A 20,683-nucleotide genomic window follows, 5' to 3' on the forward strand; every position below is an offset into this window, starting at 1 on the left:
TATTTATGCTATGTATAACAACAGGTCGCAATATTGATGGGAAATTAATGATGACTACTAGAAAGATATCGTCTACCTTATGCCAGACACAATAAATGTGCAATAATAAATTAATTCTTTAGGTTTCCTTCACTGTAAGGGAGATATTTTTGCTATTTGTGTTGAGCTACTGCACAAGTAAGCATTGTGTCGTTTATCTGATAAAATGCCTTGAAGGCCCAGACGAAATTATTTATGTTAGATTACTTTCGCTAGTCAGACACCTTCATATTTTCTTCCTTCCATTTTCTTTAAAAATTTCGAAACATAAAAGATCTATTAATTTAAAACTAGGTACTATTATTGTGCTTTTAGCGGTTATCATATAGTTGACTCAAATCATTTGGAAGTATTTTCGAATAAATATTATGTTAATTAACTAAGAAGTATTTTTTAAAAAAGCAAGAGCCGACACTTGTAAATGGAAAGGTTCTGAAAGATGCACACTAATTCACATAGACGTAACCAAATTGAGTTTTATTAAATAAAATTAATAAATCATACACTTTTATCTTATTTTCAGGTGTCTTGATTAAAAAAATGCTTTATTAAAAACAATTTAAATGCAGTTTAAAAACTAATGTAAATATCCGAACAGATGTATATTTAAATTATTTTAAGTTTTCCTGGATATTCTTATTGAATTCCGAAACATAAACGATTTATAAACTCAAAACCAAGTACTATTGTTATTTTGAAAGATTATCATATATTCGGCTTCTGTAATTAGGAAAAAAAATTTTAATGCATTATTTGTTAATCAGCAACTTGGAGAAATTAAAAATAAGGATTGAAATTTTAAAAATAATTTCTGAAACATGCTCAATTATTCACATATGCGTAAATAATTTGAGATTTGTATAAAAAAAATAATTTATAAACTTTCATCATATTTTCTGACGTCATGATAAAAATTATTGACATATGACAATACTTAACGAAAATTTAAATGCATTTTTAAAACCAATATAAATATCAGAAGATGTATATTTTATTATTTTAAGTTTTCCTAGAGATTCTTGTTAAATTTCGAAGCATAAATGATCTATAAACTCAAAACCAAGAACTATTGTCGTATTTTGCATGGTTATCAATTCGACTTGTATCATTAGGGAGAACTTCCCAATAAATAATGTAATAATAAATTGCAATTTTTAATTCATGCAATGCTTAATTCATAGGAAATTAAATGCAGTTTGAAAAACATATAGATATCCAAACATGTATATTTTATTATTTTAAATTTTCCTAGAGATTCTTATTGAAATCCTTATGAATTTGACCTAAATTTTTGAAGTGAAAGATTTAGGCATTTATACGGTATGTGAGTATTATCAAAAGCTAACAATTTCATACAATTAATAGATATCTATCTCATAACACAGAGATTAATTAAAGCTCATAAATCCCATCGTAAAATGGTAAAGTGTTAATGTTTTAACCATGCATAAATTACTATCTAAACGTTTCAGGGATTCAGTATTTCATATGCAATCATTTGGATGTAAATATGCTCTCCCTATTTACATTTATGATTAAACAGCTTAGTTTTCGAAGTTATAGTGCAGAACACAATTTCGTCGATTTAATTTATTAAATATTTGTGCTCATATTGATCGATACAAAACTAGTAAATACCACAAGCTAATGGATATTTCTTGAGGGTAATGGAAACAGATGTACGAAACTTGTTTTATTTCCATTGCAGCGTTTGCTTATAGATTCTAACTATTAAACATTTTTAGTAATATTATTAGAAAAAATTTAAAACAATAAATTAAAATGAGAAAATCGGTGAAATAAAATATTAAGTGGAGAACAATAATTTCCCTGCTCTAATATTTGTTGTAAGTTCATTTTAGCATAAAATGGGAATGAAATGTTGGAATTGTAATATGCGTAAACGTACTGCACGTAATATGAAAAAATACGACTATAAATAATTTTACATCGAATTATCAGCATTTAAATGTTCAAAGTTGTAATCATAGTTTACATAAACCAAAGATAAAAACAAGCGTAGAAACAATTTTTTTTGATGAAATTGCCCTGATTTTTAAATAAAATTTAAAGAGGACAGGGGATACTATTAATATGTTTCAGTTTTTATTTAAAATTTTTTCTAAAGTAGTCTATGCCAGTTAAAACTGGGTGATATATAGCGATGCATCGATATTTTATAATATCGTTAAACGATATTAAGTAAAGTATTTCCATTTCATATCGTGAATAACATGTCTTCAGACACCTACTGAATGTGTGACAGATATCGAATAACAGTTGGACATGAGTATTATATAAATCGAAAATTATCAAATACGATAAAATCGTAAGCATAATCGACAACAATAAATATCAAAAACGGTATTATTGTTAGTGTTGATGTATTGTTTTTAGATAACGAAAATATTGACCAATTCAAATATACCGTAAGTTAGTTAACCTACACTGAGAAAAAAAGTATGGACAAAATAGAGTATGTTAAATTTAGCGTGATTGGGGCTCTATGGGAACACCCAAAAGAGATCGGTAATTTTTATCGAAGAGCTTTGGGAATAATTTTGATAAAATTAACAATAAAATATTGTTTACTAATATGCGATAAAATTAAGTATATGTGGAAAAGTTTGGTAATTTTTCCATGATATATAGAGCATGGCATTGAAACTATTTATACGGTTAAATTTAATATTCAGTTATGTATTTTTTTATTAAATGTATAGTAATAAGAGCTATAATTTTGAAAACCAGAATTTCCAGTAAACCATTACCATATGAACGGAAAAATTATCAAATGAATTGTTTAAATACCGTATATTTTGGGCTCATTTGTCAGAGTTATTTTTGATACGTTATTCATCATGAAATATCGACTTTTTCTGACGATATATCTTGAAATTAAAATTCTAATACCTCCATCACTAATATAATTTTAATTTTATATTTTAATTTTCTAACTGTTGCTGAACAGCCTACCCAATTTTGGATTCACGACTACTGTTATTCAACTCCATGGCCTTGCAATTTTGAGCTCAATCCGGAAGACAAGGGAACTCATGGATCAAGTATTGGGAGAAATTTACCTTCGTGGCGAACGTTTTGATGGAACTAACACGCATTTGCGTGACATGGAGAGAAAAACCACGAAAATCTCCCACGGTTAGCCTTCCGGCAAGGAGACTCTAACCCTTGATCCGTCGACCACTTAGTATATTTAGCGTCAGCACTGTGGTCTGTGACAGCTGGATGCGAAATTTGCACCGACCCGCCATCGCTGGGATTCGAACATAGTTCACCTCATTGGAAGGCGAACGCCCTATCCCCTGTGACATCTCGGCTAACTAATGTCATTTAAAAACATCCTAATTAGTTTGTTCTAAAACTAAAATTTGTCTTAATGAAGTCTGTCGAATATCGATTTTTTATTGTGAAACCTCGTTCGTGAAAAAGCTGTAAGAGGATGTCATAAGTCATACGGATTCCTAAATCTCAGTTGCCGCTTATATGTGTGATAGTACGGTATAATATACGGTACGGTATAATATAGGATACATTTTATTTTAATAATTTTCAAACAGCAGAATAAAATCGAATGAATGTTATCAGACTATTAGAGACGTTGGAGGACAACAACAACAACGACTATAAAATTTCTATTGATTATTTAAGGGAAAATAAGCATAGCCAAAAATGCCGAAGCCAGAAAATCAGATGTCATTTGAAGTTGTAAGAAGTTTGAAGTTTAAGGAAATAATGTATTCAAAATTCTATTTCGCATTAACTTTTCAATCAATTTAGTTTAAATTTTGTATTTTGAAAAGTGAAATTACATACTTTAAAATGATGAAAAAAATGGTATACCTTGCAATTCAAAAATGTTTCGATTGTTGTTTAATGAAATAATAAAAAATAATGTGCATTTAGTAAAAGTTTTTTTTTTCTTCATTGAATTATCTTTGGATAAATGAATTGTATAGTTGTGTGCAAAAAGTTTTCAATTCGCTTGAAAATTTCTCGAGAAATTTAAAATAACGCAAAAAGTAAAATTAACATTAGAAAGTCCGAGCTTTGGATCGATCTCATATTCAAACGAAAGGAACCATATTTCCCAATTTGCGGCTATCCCCCACATTTTGAGGGTCAGAAATCTGAATTCCTTAAAAAAAATAGGTATCTTTATTTAGAGAAAGTTCGTTTTTTGTGACTGATTCTGTAATTTAAAATATCCTCTGCACTAATTAATTAGCATATTTGAAATCACGCTTTCAAACCATTAAGAATGAGTCCTACAGCGTGAAGATCCCATAATTAGATCTGAAGTAATTCTAAGTGGTCCATTTATTTGGCGCACTGTAAATTTCTTTTATTTATTTTTAACATTTAAACGTCATTCACACATTTGCCAAATTAAATTTTTTTAAAAAAAATTTAATTTGACATACACTATCTAATATTACTGATTGCAAATCTTGAAGATTGTGTCATAGATCTTTTTTTTTCTAATTATTATTTGTCTTCTAATTATTATGTATAACATGACTAAAAATGATTTGACGCTAAAAACTGATAAATGACACTAAAAACTCCTCCAATTAGCATATATAAGAAAAAATATTTCAGAACTCTTTATCTTTTATAAATCTCTTTAATTTCATTTAATATATTTAGTAGAAAGACTCGAAATCAGATCATTTTCCATTCATTCAAAAAACTTTCTGAACCTCTATAAGTTTTATAGATCTATGAGAGATAGGCTACATAATTCAAGATTAAACTTAACTAAAGCCTTTACTATATTTAGAAATTTACCTGATATACCATCGTACGTCCACCATTCTTCCCAACTGCTATAGACACCTAAAGAGAAAAAAAAATGGATAAGAAACAAAGCCTTTATTTCTAAAAGATAAGAGCAAATATATTTTGAACATATTGAATAATATTGACATTAAATCAAATCAAAGGCGTAAATTGAGTCATAAAAATAATATAATGACATGAAGAATAATATTGGACCCAAATCACTTAATGGAATCAGTTTGAAACTAAATTAAACAGAGATCACATGTGTCTTTCAGGAAATCAGGACAAATTCATAGAATTAGATTAATTCCATGAATTTAGGGGGAAAAAGTTAGAAGAAAAAAATTCTTCTAATTTAGAAGAAAAAAAGTAACCTTAAGAGTACTCAAGATTCATGACTCTTCATCAGAAAATATTAGCTAGCAATTCTGGCACAAAATAGCACGTGATATTGCTAAAATCAATTTAGTTAAAAAGTATAAAACTTTGTGTGAAATTACAGAGATAAATGTTTAATGTAACGTTAATTACGTAACGTAATTACGTACTTCTTTAAACGCAAATAACCACTTTGCTCGTTAAGCCAGTTATAAAAAATACTTTACTGTGTAATTTCTTAAATGAAATTTCTTTAAAATATTTTTGCGCAATATTATTTGTTTCTTAGGTAAGCAATCAACCATTCCTTTTGATTACTTTTGTCAGTTCCTTTTTTTTCGGACAGAGGTTCAATTACCTGTGCTGAAAACTAGGTGCCTGATCAATGATCGATTTGTAATTTCTCTGCTCTTGTCTTAGTGGCTCTGATGCCACTCTAACGAGATGTCTGTGCTAAAGGCTAGGCGTCTTATAAATGATAAATTTGCAATTTCACGATTCGCATCTTAGTGCTTCAGATTCTACTCTAATATAATGTCCCTGGCAATTTCAGAGCCAAAAAGCTGGAGGGTAGTGCCGGAAAAGGCTAAGCTGGTCAATGATTTGCAGAATTTTAATTACTTTACTTACTTACAATGATTGAACATCCATATATATATATATATATATATATATATATATATATATATATATATATATATATATATATATATATATATATATATATATATATATATATATATATATATATATATATATATATATATATATATATATATATATACATATATATATATATATATATATATATATATATATATATATATATATATATATATATATATATATATATATAGAGAGAGAGAGAGAGAGAGAGAGAGAGAGAGAGAGAGATATATATAGATATAGATAGATAGATAGAAAGATATATTTTAGTTTTATGTAATTTTAAATAAGACTTCTGATTTTCTGTTAATTGCAATAAAAAAAATTTTGTAATTCGCGAAAAGCGTCGAAATGACCTCCTGCCTGGCAGTGCCAGGAACATTTTAATTGACTGATTATGATTTTGCTTTCTCATAATATTTAAGGATAAGCTAGAAACGAAACAGTCATCGGAAACATTCAAACATATACAAATATGTTTTGTAAGGTCGATGTTTCATAACACTTGAACTTCCTCCAAATCTACTTATTGTAACCTACGTTATGGCAATCACCTTTATTTTAAATAATTTTGACTCATAACGTAATAAAATAGCACCCCAAATAAACGAGCGTCACATTACAATGAAGAACTTAGACAATTTGTGATTAAATTCCAAGAGATAAAGTTGTCTTTTCAGAATGTCAGGTCGAAATTGTGGTTACCCAATTGTCACCAGTACATGATGAATTATCTCATTCTTTAAAAGATACCAGGGAATTTCACTTGCAATAGAGATAGTGACTTTTAGGGAACAGTTTACTAGGAGTCATATTAAGACCTTTATGCTATCTGTCCATCAGTACCGTGTAACTATTTATTGTAATTTCCCTTTTGAATACTTATTCGTTCTCCTTTCAGGAGTACTTAAAGAGAATTACCGAGTAATTCGTTCTATTACGTCGTTAGGTATATTTCTAAAATCTAAGATTTGGATTGCTTATTATGATCGTTTCAGAATTTGTCAGATGTTACCTACGTAATAAGATTTAAAAAGAAATTTGATACTTAATTAGTATCTAGTTTTAAAATAATTGGCCAATACTGTTTAAACTCTAATTAAAATTGTAATCTAGTTTCCATACATACATTTGAAATATTTTATAAATAATAGAAAGTCTGATACAAAGTTTCAAATCCTATGTATTAAAAGATTCCCTTGCTAAAATTAATATATTTGACTCAACGTTTCAAACACAAAATTTTATTGTTTATAATGCATTAAAAAATATTTAGCATATAAAAATGAATTTGTATAAGTTGATTAAAATAATTAAATAAATATTTCGATTTTTTATAAATGAAAATTATTATGATAAAAAGCTCAGAATAATGTATAAAGCAAGCAGGTCGGAGGTAACTATCAGAGGAATCTGTTATTACAATGCCCATTCACCGACGCATTCACCGATAATTTGTTCTTCGTACTCTAAAAAGAATCAGAAGCATCGGTAATTGTTCAAATCATCATAGAGGGAGAGTCAAAAGACTAATAACAGCGAACGATGATCAAAACTGTTAGAAAATGGTTAGTCACAATCTATGCTCTGTTCGATATATTTCAAATAGAAACAAATATCATCATCAACAGTGAGTGTAATATTCCAAGGTAATTTACAGCTGAAGCCATAGAGAAATCAATCAATGTACAACCACAATCAACAGGGTTACCAACGTTCCAAAGCAATTTAGAGTTAAAAAGAGCAATAATATTACCTTGGCAAGTTGGTTATGACATTCTCTTTTCAGATGAGATAGTTTTTCTCCTTACAAAACAATCAAAACCTCACTGTTAGAAATTTCTCGGAAAAAATGGTTAAATAACAATTTATTTAATTTTTATTTTACCATATGTAAACAAAACAGTAAAATAACCATAAATATCATTGCAACTGTTAACTATGAGAAAAACCGTTTATCAATTGTTAACTATGCAAAAAATCGATTATCAACTGCTTTCAACTAATACGGTTAAACAACCAGAATTTTATCATACCAAACGAAGCCCAACAAATGAAGCCACTTAGTTCCTTGCAATTACGTGCATATTATAGTGGAGAGGACGAATTTGTCAGTCTCATGACCGACTGAATCATGGTTCAAGTCCCAGCGTTGACATTACAATATTCCCTACGTTCAACACATAAATAGTGTTTTGCACTCTCCAAAGCCTAGCTCAAATGTCCAGTTAAGTTTCTTTTGCATCATTTTGAAACCATGGACGTTGTAAATGATTAAAATCAGTATAGTTTTGTATTCATGCTTTTATGACCATACTACTTGAAAATTGTTTTAAAACCGTAAAGGTAAAATAGAACATTTATCATAAACTTTACTGTTTGTGTAACGGATTGACGGACTGCTGCCGGCTATTTACCCGTAATTTTAGAATGAAGAATCTAATAGCGTTGCAAAACGATTATGTATGCGTATCCAGTCTTGCCGACATTCTCAAGGCTGCGTTAGCTGTAGAAAAATACCAAAATGCATTGAGAGTGATGGTATGGGGGTGTAATATTCGAAAAAGGAAAGCTTCCCCTTCCTTTTATTGATTCAGGAGTTAAAATCGACGCATGGTACCATTTGGAACAAGTCTTGAAGAAGCATTTGATTGATTCTTCATCTGACTTATTTGGAGGGCAATCATAATGCTTTCAACAAGGACTCAGCACCCGCCCACAAAGCAACCCCAGAATGAATTTTCCCGATCTCATCAGTGCAGAATAATGACCTTCCTCTTTGCCAAATTTAAATCCACTTGATTATTTTATGTGGAGATATATGTTATCAAAGATTGAGAGTGCGAAAGGACTAACTATCGAAAAATCCAAAGAATGTACAAACTCGGGATCAAGTTCTAGCCGAAGCAGTGTGTGTCAGCTATAATGAAATTTCCAATCATCTGTGTAAAGTCATAAATGAAAATGGGGAAAGATTTGAGCATCATGTAATAAATGAGGTGGTTGTCGCATAGATATGGTGAAATTGATAAAATAATTACTTTGGAAAGTGTTTTTCGTTTTTAATACTTGGACTTTAAAAACACTTAATCAAGTACACAATCTAATTCTGAACAGTGTATTTTTGCCTATATTTGAAGCTAACATCGTAATATGCGTTATTTTGCAATAACTATTTTGTTGGGTTATTGCAAAGTAAATTAAAAATTCATTTTGTAATGAAGACTGATGATAAAGGGAATACTTTATTTACGCCGCAGTAGATCTGCACAATGGGTTTTTAGAGAAGGTCTGTGAAATATCCCTGAAAATGATCTGAAGACATGAAATCATAATTTTGATCCTCTACCGTGGATATGTCTCCTCCGGTTTCTTAATCCAATAAAATACGCGCAAAATCTAGAACTTTGCGGTAGAAAAGTTTAACGAGTACTGATACCACACAGCCTCGGCCCTTTAGCAGGCTTATCAAAGTGGTCACCCATCCGCTCACTGATTACTGACAGTGATGTTTCATTTCGGTGATCTATTGGAAATTGTGTCTTTACTATTAGTCTACTGCTGAAAGACTAAACAAATCAAATCTTGTGAGTATGTTAGTTAATGGTTATGTTTATGTTGCTTAAGAATAAAAACAATTATTGTTTTTTTATATACCGTTAAATATCACTGCTTCTTTTTTAAAAAGGAAAAAAATGTATTAATTTCCGTTTTTGCTTTCATTTAGCGTTTTGCTATTTTTAGGGATAGAAGAATTTAAATGTTCCAATCAAATCCTATTTGTACTATAATTTTTTTTACAATGAATGTTATTTGTCTTAAGTATTTTTGGTTCTATTTTTAAGGCCTTACAACATTTGTATAGATATTTCTATACAAAATAATTTATTACCGAGAAAGAACAATTTTTTCCATTTTTTTCATAATTCTTATTTTTTACTCTCCGAGAAAAAAAAATACATCTGACATTGTATTTTATTTTATTTCCCAGGTTGTTATTTGTTTTAAATCCATGTTTAGGAAAAAAAAATCTTCGATTATGCGATTAAATTTATTACAAAATATTTTTTATATATGGTTTTCCAAAAAAAACTAATAAGTATTGCAAAAGATGTCTCCTATATTTTCCCGTTACCGTTTTGCTTTGCATCTTTAATAAAAAGTGCAGTTCATACATATTTTAAATTTTATAAATTACGCATGAGAAAAAGAAACCAAAGATTTTACAGAATAATTGCAAGAACACTTTTTAATAAAAACTCAATCAAGTCATAATTAGGGCAACGCTACCTTTGCAGCCATAAATGTCCAATCGGGTTTTGAAAATTTACTATAGTTACTAGTAAAACATATAACGCACACTGTAAATACTGGGGCGTAATATCTCTGTGAATGGAATGCTAAACAACCCAAAAATTCGGATGTTAAACAAAACACATTAATTCAAAATTACACCAAATCAAGCATTCATGTTCTATAGTGTAATTTAAATCTAAATACTTATAATGGAATAAGCGTAAATCAAACTCATACACCTTCACATTATACGGGAATTATTTTCCATTCTGAAAATAACTATGTTGGTTCTCTTAGGATTTCGCCAGTAGTCTGTTCTCAATCAACAATCAGTTAGTGTTACATTTCGGCAATCTTCTACGCTTTGACACATGAACAAAAACTTAAGTTTGCCTTTAAAATATGAAATTATTTTTTTGGTTGAGTGAAAAAGATAATTGCATTTAAGTCTTTAACTCTCTATGAACTTTATTACATGATTTAATAATGTATAATTTCTATCCACTTCTGTTCTGTTAAGCCTTGTCCGAATTTTTCATAATATTCTATTTGCGTACCAGGTATGTTTGATTTACAAACAAGTTTTATTTCAGGAATTAGTGCACATGCATTATGAGTAAATGATTCAACGAAGATATTCTGATATATATATATATATATATATATATATATATATATATATATATATATATATATATATATACCGTAAGTATAAACTTTAGTTTCACTGAATATAAAAACTGGTTGCAGCTACTTTACACATTGTGTAAAAAAGCATGCTTAGTGGCACACCAATTGTGTAATAAAGCATTCTTAGCGGTAAAAAAAAAAACATTCATAGTGGAATTATCCTTGGTAACCTGTTGTAGTTGAATACCACTTTGGAGTAAAGTGCTTGCCACCATTTTTGAGGTAAAAATACGATAATGCTTCTACAATGTAACAAAACATGAATTTAATTCATCTGTGATACAATTTACATTAAAACATATACCCTAAACTAAACGTTACAATTTAGTTACGTTAAATACATCTCTACCGCAGGCAACTCATAAGCCATGGTAGATTTGATTTAAAATTTACTCCCAGCAATCAACATATATAATCTGCCTGATTAGGATTGAAACGTTAGCTTTATCCAGTAACGACTAAGTTTTACCAAACAAATAAGCTTTTGCATGAATAAATAGAAAATGGTTATAAAGGATATTAATAAACTACAAATATGACATATAAGCTAATAGCAAAGGCCATCACACACTAAGAAACTCAAAAATAGAAATACTATTTCTTTTAATGATAATTTAGTTATCAGGATGTTTCCTAATTTATAGTTTAATGTATTCGGAATGATTTGTCAAAATACATATATGATAGCAGACGAAATATTTAAGTCAAGAAAAAATTACGATTTGAAAATTTTATAAAACATCAAAATTTGTCTGATTGCTGAAAGAAATCGAAGAAATTTAAAAAGATAATTACTAAATGCACCTCAAAGTATTATCAATCAAACTGGTTTTGATGCTTTTCATCTTTCTCACTAGTGTTGTGACAAATCTTATTTTCGTTTTTTACTTATTTATTTTTGTCACTGAAATATTTATTTGCCGAAACCCCTTAGACACGCATTTTTTTTAATCCATACTTAACAGGGAGCCTAAAAATATACAATAATAGCAGTAATTATGAGACACTCTGTACTGTTATGTAACTGTTTAATTTATTATGAAAAAAAATGATGATTAATGGGTTTTTAAATTTTTAGGAAAGCAATCTGTAAAAGACATAGATTATTGTGACTTTTAAAAAAATAATGACTAGAAGTATAAGCTCTTAAAATTATAGTAACGATGCTGAAATAAAACGTATCTTGATAGAAGCTCCATATGCTTACTGTGAAAAATTTCAGATGAATTAAAAGAACAAGAACAAATCTCTAAAACTATTAACTGAAAATTATACAGGTCAATAACCTTTTTTTAAACGATGCAAATAAATATATTAATTTGCATGTAATTCAGGAGCAAAATTATTTGAGTTTAACAGGTTGACTGCAAAAATGTGATTTGAATTTAATTAACTGCCTCTTAAGTTTAGAGACGAGTCTGCCCAAGTTTAAGCACACATTCTGGAGTCACATTTGATCTCCATAAAGGCCCTTTAGACCAGCGACCACTTGATCACCCAAGTTGAACACTTTGTCATACCTGTCATTGATAAAAATATTACAGCTCGAATGAAAATATAAAACCAAGCATTAAATTTACATGTCGTGTATCTCTGTTTTACGAATAACACTTAACTTGTTATTTTGACTTCGCACATTATAGCTTCAAATACTGCATCATATACTTTTCTATAAATCCTTGTTGTTTTAAATACTGTTGCTTCCAGCTGCTTCCAAAAGTGATTGGCTGAACTCTAAGTAATGAAATTAAGCAAATTAAACAAATATAAGGAGCAAAATTTAAATTAACCGAAATTGCGCAGTCTTATTTTACTCTCCATATAATAGGCACCGATGATTTAAAGTGCTTATTAATAGCAATGTTTAATAAGAACTTTAACACTAATTTAAAACTAAATGTGGGGGGACTTTGGAAAAATTTTGACGTAATATCTATCCGAATTTATTGTTGAAAAACTCTAAACATTGCGTAAATAATTACTTTATTTCAAGTTAATACCGAATCGAGTGTTCTTACTAACTACAAAAGGAATTGTAATTAAATCTTAACAATTATGCTTGTCGGACGACAAAGAGTAAACAAATTGGAGACGGCCAGTATAAAATACCCACCGTGACATGTTCAGGTTGGTCATTACATCCCTGATTGGTACCACTCTATTTTCGCCGGTACTTGAACACTCTATACTTTTATCAGCTCTCAAACCTTCTAATTTTTGATAAATACTCGGACCCACAATATTTTTAACGCTACTAGAACACACAAATATTTTTTTTTAATTTCAAATCAACTTTTACTTGTTCAACACTCGAAACAGCTATTATTTTATCGGTACTCCAACCCTTAATCATGTTCAGGTTGGTCATTACATCCCTGATTGGTACCACTCTATTTTCGCCGGTACTTGAACACTCTATACTTTTATCAGCTCTCAAACCTTCTAATTTTTGATAAATACTCGGACCCACAATATTTTTAACGCTACTAGAACACACAAATATTTTTTTTTAATTTCAAATCAACTTTTACTTGTTCAACACTCGAAACAGCTATTATTTTATCGGTACTCCAACCCTTAATCATTTGATGAGTACTGAAAACCACTAGCTTTTTATTGGTATTCAAACCTACTGTCATTTGATTAGTTTTAGACACTTCACGCTTTTGTGATTAGTATTCGAACCCACGATCTTTTTATTGATACTTGAACCCATCCTCATTTCGTCTATTCTCGAACCTACTTTTCTTTGATCAATGCTCGAATCCCATATCTCTTTTGTTGAATTTTTAAACCCAGCATCTCTCTATAAGTACGCGACCTCGAGTGCTGGGCTACCGAAGCGGGGCTGCCATCTCCTCTGCAGATGATCAAAGTTGTGATGGCATGTCTTCGGATCATCCTCAAGGATGTTTTCCAGACCGTCCCCAATAGCCCGTTGTGCAGCTCTAGCGCGACGTAAATGAGCTACAACAACTACAGCAGGTGCTCGAAGCCACTATCAATAATCAGTCTCACTCATCAGCCATCATTTGATTAGTACTCAAGCCTACTACAATTTGATTATTACCCGAATCCCCTATCTTTTTTTCGGTACTCGAACCCACTATCATTTCATCAATATTTTAGCGACTCTGTTTTATTCAAAACTCGAACCCATTATTTTCTTCACAAGTACTCGAAAAACCTCACTTTCTATTGATGCGCAAATCCCCTTTTTTTATCGTTATTCAAATCTACAGTGCTTAGCTAAGTCTGCTAAACTAATATCATTTGATTATTACTCATTTGAATATCAGCACGGAATAACTTGTAACGGAAGTACAAGCGAAAGTATTATGTTAAAAAATAACAAAGTAAAAAGAAAAATAAGATAGTTTTAAATTTGACTTTCGTTACTTACAATTACAGTACGAATAGATTTCGACAACCTTTTCTTCATGCATTTCATCATTCTTATTTATTTCTTTTTATTCGAAAAATTGTTTCAGTCTATAGAATTCCAAAAAATATGAGCTTTGGAAGTTGTGAAGAAGCGCAGAGGTTAGCCTGGAGGTTGGCGCAAAGGTTAGGTTAATAGGAGATGGAGCCTTCTAGTATATCAGGGTTTTTACAATTTTTTTTCCGTTACCCCATTTTTATCAATACATCTGTTATATAAGTCTGTATAAATGAATTTATCATAATACTTTAATATAATCACACAATGAATTATGAATAGAACTTAAGAACCAGATGATTTATTTTCATAACATCACAAAAATGTGCAATACATAAGCCATCAGCGAAAAAAAATAGTTCAACTTCAAACATAATATAGTTAGATAAAATCAAAATACGGGACAAATCCGTAGCAACATTAATATAATTTCAAACTGAACCATGATTTTGCTCAAACTCAACCATGTTGCTAAGCAATACAATTTGAAAAATGCTATAGTAGTGTGCAACTCAGCAACATGCAAAAATTTAATCAAATTTGAACAATATTTTGGTTTGTCGCACTCCAAAATTTATAACATTATACTGGAGTTCATTATCATAACATGTTCTCTGCCTACTTAATAAATATCACTTCAACGTTGGAATTGGCATTTCAGCATAATTCTAAACACATATAATCGTAATAATACCATTAAAATAGGGGTAAATATAATTTCTGTACAAGATTACGTGCTCTAGAATTATTAACTGGTTATGATATCAATCAGGGAGGTTTTTCAAAGACTCAGTCTTCGTATCAGGCGAATCACGTAAAATAATAACTTGGGAGGATACTCGGATGTCATTTTATGACCCCATGAATTCTATAAATTACTAGAAAACTGGACACCCATACACCTTTTTTCAATAGTAGTTTTCCATCCTTAAAGACATCTGTGACTAATTAGAAGATATTTCAGTATGAATGAATTTGATTTAGAGTCATTCTACTCCGAGAAAAAAGCATTTTTAAAACTACCAGAATATGGTAATATTTAAAGTGTTTCTGATTTTTTGGGAACACAAAAAATGTCGGTTATTTTTACTGAAGTGCTTTGGTAATTATTTTGATGAAATAGCAAAAAATATGGTTTTATAATGTGTAATTATATTTGGTAAATGTGGTAAAATTTGGTAATTTTATCACGATACTTCCGACAATTGCATCTGTGGTAATAAGAACTATAACTTTGATAATCAGAATTACTCGTAAACCGTTACCATAAGGACGGACGAATTACCAAATTAATGTTTTAACATCGTATATTCTAGTTTTCACTACCAGAATTTTTTTTTTACCACAAATGTTATTTCGATACAGTACAGTAGTTTTACCAGATTTTTTTCCCACCATATATAACCCTTGCGTGTGTTAACATTAGTTTAGGAAGAGCACGTTCTCCCAGGTTAAATCCGTTTTTATTAATTCATTAAATAATCTGAGCTACACATGAATTGCAGGAGTATTAACAATATTCCGTAATAGACGACTAAAACTTAATGAATAATTCTGAATAATTCAAGTTTCGTCAATCCTTATAGCGTTTTATTTCCTTCAACGGGCCATGGTAGCCCAGTGGTTAGTGAATCGAACTCCGGTTAGGAGGGGCTGGGGTTCGATCCTTGACTGCACTGAGACCCACCGAGTGCATGGCATATCTTCGGATCATCCTCAGGGATGTTTCCCAGACAGTCGCCAATAGCTCATTGTGCAGTTATAGTGCGACGTAAATGAAGTACCGATCTATCTTTTCCCTACAACAAATCAAGTAAACAATGGGAAACATTTCTAACATCATATATAAGTACCGAATAAGTTTGAGACATAGGTGAATATTTTAATGCTGAAAACTCTTATTTTTATCTCACTTCCTTAAATTAAAAAAAAACTGAAATTAATAAAACAAACTTAATGAAAGGAGTTTTACATCAAATGCAATTTAAATTGTATGAGTACTTTCAAAAAAACTTAAACATTACTGAAACTGAAACACATTTTCTATAAAAAATCGATCGTAACACAATTCAATATCAATCAGAGAAAATTATATATGACTTATCAATAAATTAAATGAAATCTTTAATTAATGAAATTATTTTAAAATCATTTTTCAAAAATTACTTCAGCATCTATCTAGTAGGCTTTATATTATCAAAGAATTTTTTAATTCATAAAGTTATTTATACTTAAACCTTCTCAACTGAATTGAAAACTTTAACTTAAGCCCTATTTTCTTTATAGAGACTTAACCTGTCAATCACAGTTTTCGAAAACCAAATACAGAATTTTTCCGATACTTTTTGGCAACTTAACTTCTCTTACTAGACTCATCAACTATATCTAGTATCATATCTAGTTTGAGAAAAAAGTTGGAAGGTATGAATTAAAGATATGATATAACACTGCGCTTATATTTTGTTCTTTGCAAAAGAATACTTTGTTTTAAACAATACTTTAGACTTTTTCTTTAACTATATCTTTGAATTGTTCGCAAGCTTCAAAAACTTATAAGAATAAATAAAATATAGATGATGGCACGTATTTTATCACAAAAAATTAATGCATATGTTAATTAACATTTCTAAAAAAACAATTATTAGTTAATTATACTGGGAAAATTTAATTTGTTTTCTCTTATATGAGACTTTTTAACAGATCCTAGATACTTTTGCATTGCAGTTTTCAAGTCTCCAATCGATTTCTCTCTCCAAGCTGCAGTTTTTAATAGCATTTTAGGTCTATTTTTGTCGAAATCACTAAGTTTACATGGCAAAAGATTGCAAAACTTCTAAGAGAGTTAGGGTACATTATCAGGATTAAAATTGCATAAGAATACATGCTTGAAAATGTCGTCATACGCAACTGGGGAAAATTTCATATTATTTAATATTTTTTTCCAGATACTTCTGAACAGGTCATAATATGGAAGAGTTCCTTGCACAGTTCGACGACATTTCCTTCCATGAGTCCTGTACAGATTTAATCCTGATGATGAACTCTAACTCCCCCAGTTGCTTGCCACAACATTTATGCAACTTCTTTTTTTATCTAACGCTTTTAAACTTGTACATTTTGACAAAAAATAGACTAAAAATGACATTAAAAATTGCTGCTGTAGGAGCAAAACTAATCTCAGATTTGAAATTTCTGCACCTGAATTAGGCAAGATCAAGTATTTTTATAACTGCAACAAAAAAAAATTCCCCAATGTTGTCTATAAAGCATCTAAATTTTGTATCTAAATTTTTATTAAGTTTTCGTTCCTCAATATTTAAAACATTTGATATTTGTATAATTGATTCAAAAAACTGCGTTGATTATTTGCTGTTCAAATACCAAAAGCGATGTTTTTTTAATTAGCTTGTTATTATAACTTACTTTGAAATTAATCAACTAGTTCGGAAAATGTAAGAACTGTATCTTCTGGAAGAAAGAAAAAAATAGATCACGAAGCATGAAATCCTTCTTGCATTTAACATGTATTTTTTAATAATATATGATATAATAATAATGAATAAATAATTTCTCTGGCGTCAATAATGATGCAAAAAAACCTGAAGTTTAAAGATGAAACCTGGAATTTTGGATAGAATCGAGAATCAGGGATTTGAAGAGAGACAAAACCGGCCTATTTCCAATTTGAATTGAGATATTAATATAATATAACTGATTCTATATCTGAAAACGATACATTTGCACTTGTGCAGCTTAATATAATAGAATCGAATTGCAATGGTCTTGAATGCAATTTTATTAAAAATTCTTATCTTAAATATTCTTGCTATACTATATTAAATGTCAAATTTTAATTAAATATTTTAAATTTTTTAATTATTTTTTTTCAAATTTACAGAAACTAACTATTAACTTGAAATCAAAATATATGTTAATAAAAATATAGCCTATAAATATAGATTATGTTTATTTAAAAATTGTTTATATTATACTATTTTAAAGATCGCTAATGCAAGATATTAAGAATATGACACTGGAATGTTTGCATGTATGTTTGTTGCTGTATTTTTAAAAATATACTATAAAAGTTTAAGCAAAATGTTTTTAATTAAGAAAAAGTTTTAAAAATGTTTAATAAGTAATCAGCCATAGTGCTTCTTGAGAAAGATGACTTTCCACTGAAAAATGAGGAAGTTTCCACTGAAAAATGAGACTGCATTGATTTGAATGCCAATTTAAACTAATGTAAAAAAAACAATTTTCCGAAATTTTTATCCCAATGAACCGTTTTCATTCCACAAATTGTAATTAGAAGCATCAGAGACATATCTGATTGAAAAAATCACAGATTAGGTAGCAAGACCAAAATGTACGGTATTTAAAATGTTCTTTTGGTATTTTTTCCGTTCAGTTCGTACTGCAATTGGGTACTGGAAATTCTCATTTTAAAAATTATAGTTCTTATTACCACACAAAAATAAAAAATACTAAACTGAAAAGTAAATTTACCTGAATAATGGGTTTTAATGCAATGCTCTAAGATATCATTATAAAAATGCCAAATTATGTAACATTTACCAGTAAACAGTATAGAAATAAAACCATATTTTTATTGTTAATTTCACAAAGAGTCATTATCAAAGTACTTCGGTTAAAATCAGCATATTTTTTGGTGTTTACAAAAATAATGAGATATATTTTCCCATATTCTGGTCGCTTTTATTATACATTTTTATCTGAGTGATTACTAACAATTTGATCGAATGAGCATAAATAGTGAATTTGAAATAATAAAATTTGGATAACTGAACATTACAGAATTCGAGTCATAGAAGAAACTAATCAGCGAAAAACACATCAAACATAAAATATTTATTATTGATTACAAAAAACAGTTTAAAATACAACTACAATTTGCTAATTGAAATTAAGATTTGTAGTAAATATTTCTTTTTATAAAAACAAAAATATTTTCTTTTCTGTAATTGGATTAAATCAAACAAAATGTCAATGCTAGATTCTGAAATAATTTATTCATTATAGAAATGAAAGATGCAAATTGTTTTCGTTGAAAGATTGAGAGATTTATGTAGCTTTTTTTTGTCTTTGTCTAGATATAAATAAGAATGGACTTATAAAAAATTCGGAACATTTTATTAACATAACAAGTTGGACACTTATTAAAAGAGTCTTCGAATGTTTTGTTTGTTTGACACCCAATTTAATTCATCATATATTAGAATCTCAACTGTCTAAACGAGATTGCTTGCCATGAATAAATTGCGATCAGAAACTCTTATTTAACGAAGAATAATTTAAAATGCAAAGCAAATTTAAAAGCGAGTTAACCCCGATTTTCATAACAGCTTGTCTAAGAAAATATTAAAAATGAAAACATAAAATAAAAAAAAATGTCCCAACATACTCCCACCTTAGATAATATTACTCAAAATTTCACCACTTCTACTTGGCGTCATTTTTTAGTTTTCTATCCTGTCAACTCAACAACGCCAAGATTCAATTAAAGTTTTGTCTGCAAGAATTTCAACTGAGTGTTTCATCGCTGTTCTTTGTTTTTTTTCCACTACTACAAAGTTAAGACGAAGAAGTTATCTTTAATTACAATCCATAATTTTAAGATAGCAAGAAAGTGGAGAGTAAACAGTGTGCTTCAGTTTAGTCATTAAATGACACGTATAATTAAATTTTACCCATTTATTTTGCTATTGATCTTAACATTATAAATTAAATCAACCTATGACTGTTTATTTTTTTTTCTTGATTGTTTCATTCTGAAAGAAGTTTTCTGACTTATTAATCGATAAAACATTTGTAAAGATAAAATTAATAAATTACATTGTATCTAAGAACAAAATACCTTCATAAAATAATAAAGCATAAATTATAATATATAATATTTTTTTTAAAAATATATATATATTTCAGTTAGGCATATTTTCCAATATTTTTATGATTTCACGATTATTCCTTCTATTATATTTAAACACATTTTGTATTGTTGTATGTTTAAAAAAATCAATCTTTTTATCTAAGATGCCTGCTTTACTATATCAAAAGAGATGCTTAGAATAAAGCGAAACATAAAATTATTTAAAGCAGAAGACTAATTATTATTTCTTTCTTTTGGTTAAAAATATAATCCCCCTAATTAACCACTTTTCCTTAAAATAACATTAGCATATTGTTTAGTTTCTATTTACATCGTTAAAAGTTTTAATGCAAAGCACTTCATAGCAAAAATTTCGCATTTATTGATGCCTTTTGATTTTTTTTCTTTGTAAATTGTAGAAGGTTTGTTTTCCCTTTACTATAAACAATCAAACTCTTTTAATATTTCTTTCCAGGAATTTG

At 29.0% G+C, this 20,683-nt stretch overlaps 1 protein-coding gene across 4 annotated transcripts in view; it reads right to left on the bottom strand.

Annotated features, from left to right (window-relative positions):
• LOC107451043 (carbonic anhydrase-related protein 10) overlaps nucleotides 1–20,683 on the bottom strand; it is a 369,106-nt gene that overhangs the window by 169,913 nt on the left and 178,510 nt on the right. For all 4 annotated transcript variants that reach the window (XM_071187552.2, XM_071187551.2, XM_071187554.2 and 1 more), the window contains exon 2: nucleotides 4,849–4,896. In XM_071187552.2, coding sequence (XP_071043653.1) covers nucleotides 4,849–4,896 — 48 coding nt within the window. The remainder of the gene's footprint in view (nucleotides 1–4,848; nucleotides 4,897–20,683) is intronic.

This window comes from Parasteatoda tepidariorum, chromosome 11 (genome assembly GCF_982258835.1).
Source record: "Parasteatoda tepidariorum strain Cologne lab strain chromosome 11, Ptep-v5.0, whole genome shotgun sequence".
In the NCBI taxonomy this organism is placed as follows: domain Eukaryota; kingdom Metazoa; phylum Arthropoda; class Arachnida; order Araneae; family Theridiidae; genus Parasteatoda; species Parasteatoda tepidariorum.